Genomic DNA, 13,135 nt, shown 5'->3' on the forward strand with positions numbered 1-13,135 from the left:
TGATCAATTTCTTTGACCTCACAAAATATCATTATTCAATGGACCATATTTTTTATTCGTCGACAGAGAAAATAAAATATAATTAATAAAGACAACTTAACGCTCTCTACAGAGAAAGGTGAAATAAAATAGATTTGCTAAGCTCAAGTAAATGTCCATTATTTCTCTCGACTCCTTGGCCCATAAACTCAATTTACTTTGCAATGTGCTTTGCTCGTGTGACTACTGACATAGATTTTCCGGTAACTATCAGAGAACATCGTGTTGTCCTGTTCGTTGCATAGCCACCCTGTGTTGGCAACAGTGACTACATCTAGTAGTTACTGGTTGTCATGAATTTGCAATATTATCTAATTTATACCTACTATACACAAGATGTCGCTGCTATAAACCACATACACAACAACAGAAAATGATTATTGTCTCGATGCAATAGTAGGGTGATGTATCAAAATAAAAACATCTGGTTACAGCAAGTGTTCTTGTACAAAGAAACGATACAACAACCACATGGAAATTTGTTGCTGTAGTAATAGTAGTGTCAACGTCATTTAATCAAAACATTTAAACAAAACATTCAAATTATAAAAAATATTCATTGTAAAAACGAAATATTTTGGAATCCGCAAAATAAAAATGAATAAAAATATACATATTTAATTGTTATTCCTTCCATTGCCGCTTACATATGAAAATTCTGGAAATTGCGAATTATTCATTCTATGAAGAATGTTGTGCTTTCTCGACCTCTAGCAGGCAGATTGAGTAAATTGAATTGAATACAATATTAGGCTGGAGAAAAATAAATCCATTATTTTTTCGGCAGATGGCTGTACTGATAGATTTCTCGTAGTATCGATCAAACAATTTCAGATTTATGATCGATGGAAGGGTGACATTTCGCAGTAATAAAAAATTATTTTGCTGTTTTTTGTTTGGTGCATTCAGTTGTGAGTTACAGGGTGTTAAAAATGGAAGTGTAGGCCGGTCGTCGAAAATTTCGATAAAATCGGAAAAATGATGGAGAAATGCAAACAAATAATACAACAAAACCGTGCATATTTGGCCAAAATCGGGCATTCCGTTGGACCGTCTGTCCAATGTTTTCATACTTTCATGAAGTGAATCCACCAACTTTCTAAGAGTTTATTCACCAAGAATTCTGCGTTGCGCTAGGTCGTTCGGCTTCAAGGCTTGCACCAAATGTTTTTTGGGAGGCTTTTTACCTAAATCCTTTCGCAAAAATGTCCACACTGTAGAGTAACAGAGACCCACTTGCTGCGCACGGCGACGAATCAATAAGTGATGGGTATTATTAAGAATGGCGTTGTTCGTTCGTAAGACGATTCATGCTTAAATCATAGATCAATCTTAAGATTTTTTAACTACTTGAACTAGCTAAAAAGTCACCCTTTATTCCCAAAACAAGCAGAAAAGACGTTCAGTTCAGTCGAGGCAAATTTTTGGTAATCGTCTATCCTACAAACTTGAATATTGTAAAAACATTTTCGGTTCCAATATGGTGTAAAAACAGTAACCGTGTTCTGAAAATTGTGTACCTTTCTATTCTATAGATAGAACCATCAATGCTTATTATTCGATTATGTTTTATTTATTATGCGAATTGTTTGGCTAATGGTTGTCTTCTTAATGCTACATTCTATAGGCAGTTTATGTTTTAAACGCGACGTTTATAAACGACGCGTTTTGCAGTCTTATAACGGTAGCCATCGCTGGCTAAAACGGCGGAATTTTCTACAGGAGAAACGACTTCCTCAATGGCTTGAGTTTCTTGAACGGGGGGCAAGTATTCGTTAGAGGGTAATTCGTTGACATCGCGACGTTGGCGATAGCGAATGCGTTTTACGGCTTTGTACCGGTAACCATCATCAGCTAAGACGGCGGAGTCTTGTGAATTCTCAGTCTCAACATCAGCGGATGTCACAATTGGAATATCGGCAACAAATGGGGCAGGCTGTGGGGGTAGATATTCGTTGGAGGGCAATTCGTTGACATCACGACGGTGACGATAACGGATACGTTTAACAGTCTTGTAACGGTAGCCATCATCGGCTAATACCGCAGATTCTTCAACTGGGGCAGCTACTTCTTCAACGACTTGGGATTCCTGTGCTGGCGGTAAATATTCGTTGGAGGGCAATTCGTTGATATCACGACGGTGACGATAACGAATGCGCTTTACTGTCTTGTAACGGTAGCCATCATCGACTAATACGGCAGATTCTTCAACTGGGGCAGCTACTTCTTCAACGACTTGGGTTTCCTGTGCTGGTGGCAAATATTCGTTGGAGGGCAATTCGCTAACATCACGACGGTGACGATAGCGGATGCGTTTTACAGTCTTGTAACGGTAGCCATCATCGGCTAATACGGCGGATTCTTCAACTGGGGCAGTTACTTCTTCAACGACTTGGGTTTCCTGTGCTGGTGGCAAATATTCGTTGGAGGGCAATTCGTTGACATCACGTCTTTGACGCAAGCGTAGACGTTTCACGATCTTGTAGCGATATCCATCATCTGTCAATGGGCTCGATTCGCTTATTGATTGCAAATCAACATTGCTTGTGGGTGAGGCATCCTCTAGAGGAGGCAAGTACTCATTGATTGGCACCAAAGCGGCACAAGCTGTACCAAAAATAACTGCCACAAAAACGAAAGTCAGCTTCTGAAAATGCCAAAAAAAAAAAAAAAAATTATAATCCCGGAGTAGCAAAATATTTCTGTTTGTAACTACCATTGCGGTTCTGAAAGATACTCCAACTCCCAGTGCTGAAAGACGATTGATGACCGATGTTGTTTGGTAAGATCTTTATATAGAAATATACCATCCGCTCTCTCTTTCCGAATAGCATTTCAAACCAATCATAAAAGCAAAAACAAAAATTCCAACCCAGTAAATTGCGCTAACAATAATGGCACTACGCATTAACATTTCCAAACAATGCGAGCGATCCATCGATGCTGCTATACATCGCCTCATCATTCTAAGCATATTCTAATGATATTCTATTCTACTTGGCTCTTTGTTTCGATCGGTTTGATTGAACATCATCTTCAGAAGATAACGTTGTTTTTATTGAAGTGGTTATTGGCTGCGAATGGAAATGGATTTCTGCCATACCAATTGAAACACAAACACTTGAACTCAGAATGGGTTCAAAATAAGAACAACAACAAACCCGCTAAGTGAATTGTGCGATCGGCTTAACTTGTAACAAAAATAAGGAAACGATCAAATGGCTGATCTTATGCCAGTTGACTGTATTTGTGATATAATTAAAAATATTTGATGTACTTAATGTTAAATTTTAATAAAAAAAATATTATAAATAAATAAACCTCATCCTTATGTCTACGTTAAAAATGTGCCCCATCGAATATTGGATTTAGGCCCCATGTTCTTTGTGTCAAATCCATTTCTGACAATTTGGATTGGATTTTCAAATCTCTGTCCGTCTGTCCTTCGAGTGTCATCATGCTCACCAGCCAGACGATAACTCTCGAAGGGAGTAACCGATTTAATCTAGATGGGTAATATGGATAATTTGATGATATAATGCATATTTAAACCATGCGCTTATAATGTTTGAATATATCGGTCCACTACGTCCTCTGAAAAGAAATATGTTTTCCATACCTAGATCAAGTCCGATCTACATCTTTTGGTACCTACCCACAAAGTGTCAACATATAATAATATTTACCAAACTTAGATTAAACCTGAAAGTATATATCGATGACCAACACATATTGTCGATTTTTTACTTAGTATAGTTTTAGTACTACTACTTTGTTCACTATTGCGTACTTCACAACCGCTGTTCGTATCTGGTAATTAAATATAGAGAAAGATGCTCCTCACACAGGTGGTGGTTGTAAGGCAAACCATATACCAAAATGGGTACCTAAACAATACCATTGTCATTTGTACTACCGACATTGGAAAGCCCTTAGTGTTGGATAACAGCAGACTAAATAAGCGATTAGAAAGTGTCAGCCGGTATTGGCCTCATTCTATGACATATTTAGTACAGATTTATCCTGATATTTCTGAGGACAGTACCAGCAGGAGTGAACCCTTTGTTAGTAGCAAAGTTCCGCTTGGGTTAGCAACGTCCCCTTCAAACATGTAATAGGTTTGGTAAAAACCGTTCGCATGATATTTATTATAAATGTACCCGGAGTGAACCGAAATAATATATCTTCTATTTGATTTGTATTTATGCTTGCCCACTCTTAAATTGGTCAAGTTTGGAAACAGGATCGAATTTAAGTCAATAGGAATACAACCCAACTGCGGAAAATAACATTTAAATAATCATTTAAAACAACACTACACAGATAGACTTCACATAGCACACTGAAACTTTACACAAATCCTAGTTAATTTTGAACAAGAAAACAATCAGTTCTGCTTGTATGCTAAACTCAAAAACGCAATGGCGCAATATTTAGCTTTTTTATCTTTTTACACCGTATCTCAAGTACTACTGCACCGATCATGACCAGATTTTATGTATATCCTCATATAACTTTCCTCTCAAATTTGCACGATTTTAGACATATGTTCCAGCCTATCATGCGTTATCAATATCGGTCTAGGTTCGTGGGTTATGAGATCTTAGAAAAAATCCCTATTAAGAGAGACTGAAATTTCTTCTCCGCGTACTTTGTAGTTCACAAAATTTGTTTAAAAAATCGTCTGTATAGGTTCAATTTTTGGCATTCTCCATATATTATAATTCATTGTTAGCAAAACTGGCTGCAATTTCGTATTTCTGGTCTTCAGTTGTTTCCATGATATCATTGGAACATATTGTGATCATAGATTATGTTTAATACCGCCTATATAAATATCCCACCCCATTTTTTAAAATATGGGAGGTTATAGCTAAGAATTGATTCGATGTAGTATAGTCCAATAAGTATTAAGTTAGAAACAATTTTCTTAAAAAATTAAAAAAAAAAAAATTAAAACACGGAATATTGGGGTATCCTTAAAAGTATGGGTGCCACCCTTAAAAGTGTACCAGTATGTAAAAGTGTACCAGTATACCAAATATTGTACATCAAAAAATGTACAAAAGGCACGACAACATTTGCCGCGTCAGCTAGTTTATAAAAAAAACTGAATTCAAAATGAGCTATATATCATATTTTTAAACATTTATTTATTAGAGAGAATCAGTCGTGAGTTAAGAGCGGTAATAACAAAATGTGAACGATTCCAACAATATACTTAATGACGACGAGTTTTAAATTTCTTAACAGCCTTGTAACGGTAACCATCATCGGCGAGAACAGTTTGTTGTCCGGCAACAACGGCGGGAGCCAAATATTCATTCGAAGGAGCAGCAACTTCAAATGTAGCCTCTTGTGCAGGAGGCAAATATTGAGTCAATTCACTAACATCGCGTCTTTGGCGGTGACGTAGGCGACGGACGGTCTTGTAACGGTAACCATCATCGGCGAGAACGGTTTGTTCTTCGGCGACAACAGCGGGAGCCAAATATTCATTAGAGGGAGCAGCAACCTCAATGGTAGCTTCTTGAGCAGGGGGCAAATATTGAGTCAATTCGCTAACATCACGTCTTTGGCGGTGGCGCAAACGGCGGACGGTCTTGTAGCGGTATCCATCATCGGCGAGAACGGTTTGTTCTTCGGCGACAACAGCGGGAGCCAAATATTCATTAGAGGGAGCAGCAACCTCAATGGTAGCTTCTTGAGCAGGGGGCAAATATTGAGTCAATTCGCTAACATCACGTCTTTGGCGGTGACGCAAACGGCGGACGGTCTTGTAGCGGTATCCATCATCGGCGAGAACGGTTTGTTGTTCGGCAACAACAGCGGGAGCCAAATATTCATTCGAAGGAGCTGCAACTTCAATGGTAGCCTCCTGAGCAGGGGGCAAATATTGAGTCAATTCGCTAACATCGCGTCTTTGGCGGTGACGCAGACGGCGGACAGTCTTGTAACGGTATCCATCATCGGCAAGAACGGTTTGTTCTTCGGCAACAACAGCGGGAGCCAAATATTCATTCGAAGGAGCTGCAACTTCAATGGTAGCCTCCTGAGTAGGGGGCAAATATTGAGTCAATTCGCTAACATCGCGTCTTTGGCGGTGACGCAGACGGCGAACGGTCTTGTAACGGTAACCATCATCGGCAAAAACGGTTTGTTCTTCGGCAACAGCTGCAGGAGCCAAGTATTCATTGGTAGGTGCAGCAACTTCAATTGATTGACTAGCTTCCTGCAAAGCTGGAGGCAAGTATTCCGAGCTGGGTGCGTACTGGGCACATGCTACTGCCACAATGGCAAATCCAAACACTAATAATTTCTGTGGGGGGACAAGAACACGTATTTGGAAATGGACAAAAAAAACTCAAATGTGGTTCATCTTACCATAGTATGTGATCTGAATACTCGTGATTCGTGGTAGAACTCCAATGGCTGTCTGATGATTCGATCCACTATCTGGCAGATTTATACAAAAATTCTTCCACTACTCGAACAGCAAATCTGACAGTGGTTCTAATTGTGACGTAAATAATTATGTTTCTAGTTTTGATCTTCTAAATGATCTCCGTGAATTCTGTTCGGTTGTTTGGCACCCTCGGCATCGCCAAGCCAAAGTCGGAAGTAATAGTTGAACGCATTAAAATAACGAGCCAGCGAACAATCAATTATTGTTTTGCAGGTATCAATGGGTCAATAAACTGTTTTATTGTTTGTTGGCGTTTTGTTTCTTGGCTGTGTTTCTGTATACAAAATTGCTTTTGTTGTTGTTGAATTAAATCATTTAATGAAATGAAGATGAAATAACACAACAGCATTGTACATACATATACATATATGTATTTATGTAGATTTGCAGATCTATTTTCTGTGAGATTAGCCTGGGCCGATTAAGCTTGCATCCATCTGCCCATATTCTACATGGAAAGTTGCAACTGCAGCAATGCGGGTTCAAAAATGAAGTATTGATTCTGAAATCTATTCGACATCTTTCTTTGAGGCCCCATTATCGTAAGATTATGACAGATAGTGTGAATATCTCGACCAATGGAAGGAAGATGAACTGTTTGTTGATGGTGGCGCAGTAATTAACAATGCGAAGATCGAGAGTGTTTTGGACAAGCCATAACAATGTATTACGGCTTTGGGGGTAATGTTGTGCCGTTTGTGGGTATGGTGTCTAAACGAAGAACCACAAGACGAAAAACACATTAAACAGCAATACATTGCTGGTGGTATCGGCAAATAATAGCCAAATGGAAATTTGAATTCAGCTGGTCTGGATGTGATCACAACGAGTTCATTGACTTGTTGACTTGATGATTTATACGGTCGAAACTTGATTATTTGCCAATAAACGCTCAAGTTCTCGCATCATAGTACACTGTGTAAAATTACAGGCGCCTAGAATGGTGCTGCAGCAATGTTATAAAAAAAGTTTGCTTTATGCGCAGTTCTTTATTATTTATGTATCAAAATAACAATACATATACAGTCGAGTACGGTTATAACGGACTTCATTTGTAACGAACACTTTCCCTGGTCCCAAAGTTTTGAGACATATTTTTCATACAAATCTTAACACTTATAACGAACAACGGATATAACGAACTATTTATTCGGTCCCAACATTCAGTTTTCAATATTTTAATTTGGTTATAAGGAACTTGATACACATATACGTAATACTGCCGATGGCAATTGTCACAAAACTTGGTTTTTCTCTAACTCTGACAATCTATACAAAAATATCAGCTGTAATGTCCGGTTCATCAAAGAAGAAGAGAAGGACCTTAAAAATAGTCAAAAAGGACACAAAACCTACCAGTTTCTAAGTGAATATATATTCAGAAGAAAGCATAGGCTTTTCTTTACATTGGATATAACGAAGTTCTTCTATAACGGACTAATTTGCTTGGTCCCTAGTAGTTCGTACTCGACTGTATATGCAAATTATGTCAGTTAAATTTTTTGTCGTGTTATTTGAATTTTGCCTTGTAAGGGCAGTGATCATTTGAAAGTAATTTTAAGTGGTTATTTATACTCTTTCGAGTCGAGCTTTATGATCTAAGTTTTGCAATGAAAAGGAAAGCCAGGAGAAGAACCTACGTACCCACCATTATGCGACGCGTTTCGCCGTTGGTTAAGCGGCTCATCAGGCATATTGGGCTATGTGGCTTTACAAATGTCGTACGTTGATAACTTGTATTTATTCCGCCCTGATGCGAAACTTGCATATGCGAATTAAATTCAAATTTGTCAAAGTTCGACATTTGTCTTCATTCTAGGAACAGTCCTTTTCAAAGCAGATTTTTGTTGTAGAGATGGATAATTAATCCACACATCTACAATTGCTTCCTGGTCTACACATGTTTTTGCGCAACCGTTTTTGGAAGTGTTGATGGCTCAGAACGTTAAGCGGTCTCCTGGCTTTCCTTTTCATTGCAAAACTTAGATCATCAAGCTCGACTCGAAAGAGTATAAATAACCACTTAAAATTACTTTCAAATGATCACTGCCCTTACAAGGCAAAATTCAAATAACAAAAATTAATTTCAGCCGAGCACGGCTAGGGCTCGAACCTAGGTCCTCTGAGCAACACTAATGTTGCCAAGACCGCTTAACGTTCTGAGCCATCAACACTTCCAAAAACGGTTGCGCAAAAACATGTGTAGACCAGGAAGCAATTGTAGGTGTGTGGATTAATTATCCATCTCTACAACAAAAATCTGCTTTGAAAAGGACTGTTCCTAGAATGAAGACAAATGTCGAACTTTGACAAATTTGAATTTAATTCGCATATGCAAGTTTCGCATCAGGGCGGAATAAATACAAGTTATCAACGTACGACATTTGTAAAGCCACATAGCCCAATATGCCTGATGAGCCGCTTAACCAACGGCGAAACGCGTCGCATAATGGTGGGTACGTAGGTTCTTCTCCTGGCTTTCCTTTTCATTGCAAAACTTAGATCATCAAGCTCGACTCGAAAGAGTATAAATAACCACTTAAAAGTAAACGAAAAATTTTAACGATTAGACGTTATTGTATCACACCGACAAAGTCTGTTAATTAATCGATGCTATCGCAAATTTGAAATTCAAATCTTTCGAAATATCGCAAATGTGGTCCGATTCTCTAAAGGTTATTAGAGTTTAATATTTTTTAATCGTAAATTGAAGTTACAAATGTTGTTTTTATCGCTAACAATTGTCGATTTTCAAGTGAGGATCAGCCAGAAGTATTGCAAAAGCATCCATAAAAATTCACAGTTTGGCGCGATTTATAGACGTGTGGCATCATTGGACCCTAATTCTTCATAGATACTGAACATCGTAACGTAACTGTGAATGGTGGGAACTACCGTGAGCGGTCTCTAAATATTAAAAAAAAAACAAACAAACAAATTGACAGTTACATGGCTGCCAGAAAAATTGGGGGGAAATTTGGAACCCAATGTACCAAATTTCAGCGAATTCAGTTGAAAACGCGTTCAAGAACCCCCAAATACCGAAAATTTACGGTACCCTTACATGGGAGCTTTGCCTAAACGTGGACCGATATAGCCCATCTTTGGACTTGACCTACTAATTTGGGACAGAAGACGCTGATCGAGAATATATACTTTACAGAGCCAAAAATGATTACTTCGATGAGTTACAAATGGAAAAGCAAAATTAATATACTATCCATAGTATGGTGGAGGGTATAAAAATTGTTCTTTTGCTCTTAAAAAATCTCCTTACATATACATATGTATATATTTCTCTTATTGACTTTTTCCGACATTCTTTTCAATTTTAAATAACAAAATTTTGTCGCAACCAGAGCGCTTTACAATTTTCCTTTGGCCAAATTAAAAGAATTATGTCAGTTTGTGAAAAGCTTTAATGATGCGATAAAGCTGAGAGCGAAACGATTCTCTGTCTACTTCAAATCCATGGAATAGAAACAATAAAAATCTAGTAGACAGATTAGGAAAGATCGTATCGATCAGAAACACTTGACGAGCCCACGTCGTGCTGCTCTGCCAGCGCATCTACATTTTAAGCGATAATAGGTGTTAAGATCATTTGTCTCAACTTCTAGTCGGATTCCATCAAAATCGAGTTAAGCCTTTGACGTGCTCCAAGTAGATAATAGCGTTTCATTGAATTATGTCGGAAGTGATTAGAGATTTGTATCAGAGTTAGAAATACCGCAGCGAGTGGCTCCGAATTGGCAAACGTTCGCACACACACATACACATACGTATGCCGCAGACACTTACATCTACGCCAATTCAAAAGATATTAATGGATATGTCGAAACACAATAGCTATTCATCAACGTTCGAATGAAGAAGACCATTTGACAGATTTGAATAGCAAAGCCACCCATGATTGCTTGTTTGTTGCCTTTGTTTAAGAATATTTACGGTCGCTGTTTATTGATCAACAATTCAGAAGAAAATATTTGAATATCAGAGTAGTGCTATTATGGTCTCATTGTTGATCCAAATAAGCTAAGAAGCCATATTCTTCCCACTCATACAAATGAAAATACAACTGATTAATTTATAATCTGCTGCGCGTGTTTACTCCAATTTGCCCCTTCGAGTTAGAGTTCGTTTTACTGGAAAACATTTGCCCACGTGTCTGATGGTACGCTTAGCCATTGTTAGTCCATGTTGTTAAGTTTGTTAGATAACACTGAACAACATTTTCAGCTGGAACCACTGGGGGTATCAAATGATAAATAATTTCACACATCCCCATGTATTGGGAAATTCACATTTTTTCCTCGCATATGCCAGGGTTTTGACAACAAAGTTTTTATACCCTTCAGGGTATTATGTCTTTGTGCATATGATTGTAACAGGCAAAAGGAAACGAGATAGACATATGGTTCCTTTTGAGAATATGTATAAAATCACTTTCTGAGTCGATTTTTGCATGTCCGTCCGTCTGTCTGTCCATGTTAAATTGTAAATAAGTACAGTTCGCATATATGATCCGAATTGAATGAAATTTGGTACAGCTCATTTATTTGGTCATTTGAAATTTGCCACAGCATACTGAATTAAGTCTAGAACGATGTGTGTTAAGTTTCGTGAAAATCGGATGAGATTTAGATGTAGCTCCCATATATAGTTTCGTCCGATTTAATGTAAATTGTGCACCAAAGTCGTATAAAACTCTCGATTTGCACCAAATTTGTCATAGCGTACTCAATTAAGTATGGAACGATGTGTGTTAAGTTTCGTGAAAATCGCATCACATTTAGATATAGCACCCCTATATAGTTTCGTCCGATGTAATGTAAATGGTGCTCAAAGTCTTATAGAACTCTCGATTTGCACAAAATGTGTCGTAGCGTACTTAATGGAACCCCCCCCCCATTCTCGATTTTTTATTTTTAAGATTTTAAATGGGCTGGTTAATGAATACCAATGCTTGTTAAGGTTTGTAACTTGGCACATATATATTTGAAGATTTAAAAAGGAAGAAAAAAAATTTACCATAATTTGTTGTTGTTTTTTGGGTTCAAAGAAAAGTCCATATTTTCGATGGCGGGCATGATAACTCCTCACTGGAACATCGGAATCCGAAAATTCCAACTGTGTTAGAAAGAGGACATGTCTGGCTCTCGTATGAACTAGGATTATTGGATTATTCGCACAACAATTAACAAAATGGCGGAACTTTGAAAATTTTTTTATGGAAAATCGCCTATTTTTTACCACAAACTAAGTTAAAAAATAAGGAAGATCTTCACCGATTGGCTTTATCCTAGTTCATACGAGAGCTACACACTCCCAGAGAAACGTGTCAAAATTTGAAACCGATTGGATTATTAGTTTTTGAGTTATCGTGCCGTTTTGAGAAAAACGCGTTTAAAGTTTGAGAAGCCCTTTAGCCGTCACTTGATGCTGACACAATAAATCGGCAATATCTTCAAGAGTTCTTGAGATTTTCACTTGAAATTTTGTAGGAACATTATAGAATTAGAGTAGATTCGAATTAAATCAAAAAATTTTTGACACCGAGAATGGGGGGTCCCCTTAATTAACCCTTTCAGTGTTTTTGTCGAATATATTCGACATTTAAAAGTACTCTCTTTCTTTGCGATTTTTCAGTTATCCAGTGTACTGTAGCTATTGATGCTTTTGTTTTTTGCTGAAAGACAGACGAAACTGGCCAAGGGTTAAAATGACAATTGCTATTTTTTCTAAACTATGTCCCTTTATATGATTTTAAATACAAAATTTTAGATTTTTATTCCGACAATTTTTTTTTTGACACTGAAAGGGTTAAGTATGGAATGATAAATTGCAAATTGTAACTGTAAATTTTTTACATTTCAGGTAAATGGTATTAAATTGTGACTAGAATGACGTCATTTCGTTTTTTAAATTGGTGCAGATACAGACATAACTTCCATAAATATTGATTGAGATTTTGCTTTAAATCGATTTACATAAATTTCTCCCATAGTACATTGAAACAACACAAATGAATGAAATGGTTTTTATTTTTTAGTACTGAAAAAAGAATAAATAAATAATAAAAAAAGTCCCCGTTGCTGACAAGTTCCCTTTGAGTCAGTTTTCTAAATGAGAAAATAACAAGTTTTAATGTAAGTTAACAGGATAAGTGCGAGTAAATTCGTTTACACGCACTTATCCTGTTACTGGCGGACTTTTTTTTTGTAAAGTCTCCTCTGTTCTACCACTAACCAAGTTGAAGAATAAGGAAGGTCTTCACCAAATGGATTTACTCTCGGTTCTCTAGACGTACATAGCTATCATATGATTGAATTATTAATTTCCGAGTTATGAATTCCCAATAACAAAAAACAGTAAGAAGACCCTTCTTATTTCTTTGATATTGGAAGTTCTATCTCAATGTCTTTAAAATGTTATGTTTGGTAATTAACTAAATAAGTATTCTTTTCGAAATGGTATTCGTTCTGCACTATGGAGCAAATCGATGTGGCTCCCTAGTGCAGAACGGAATACGCGCGTCTTGTTCGCCTGAAATTATGCCAGTTTTTGTGGCTTTATTAAATGTTTTTGTTCGATGTAAAATACACATGAAAAAATAGTTTGCTGTTGCGG

The 13,135-nt window shown here is 37.3% G+C and overlaps 1 protein-coding gene across 1 annotated transcript in view; it reads right to left on the reverse strand.

Moving 5' to 3' along the window:
• Positions 1 to 1,678: 1,678 nt before the first annotated feature.
• The window catches only part of LOC133338157 (uncharacterized), a 50,403-nt gene continuing 38,946 nt past the window's right edge, over positions 1,679 to 13,135 (reverse strand). Inside the window, exons 4-5 of the mRNA XM_061546375.1 lie at positions 5,294 to 6,358; positions 1,679 to 2,686 (exon numbers count right to left, since the gene is read on the reverse strand). Coding sequence (XP_061402359.1) covers positions 1,679 to 2,686; positions 5,294 to 6,358 — 2,073 coding nt within the window. The remainder of the gene's footprint in view (positions 2,687 to 5,293; positions 6,359 to 13,135) is intronic.

The sequence above is a fragment of the Musca vetustissima genome, unplaced genomic scaffold (genome assembly GCF_032173495.1).
Source record: "Musca vetustissima isolate MV318-11 ecotype Yass unplaced genomic scaffold, APGP_CSIRO_Mvet_v1 utg34326, whole genome shotgun sequence".
Classification (NCBI taxonomy): domain Eukaryota; kingdom Metazoa; phylum Arthropoda; class Insecta; order Diptera; family Muscidae; genus Musca; species Musca vetustissima.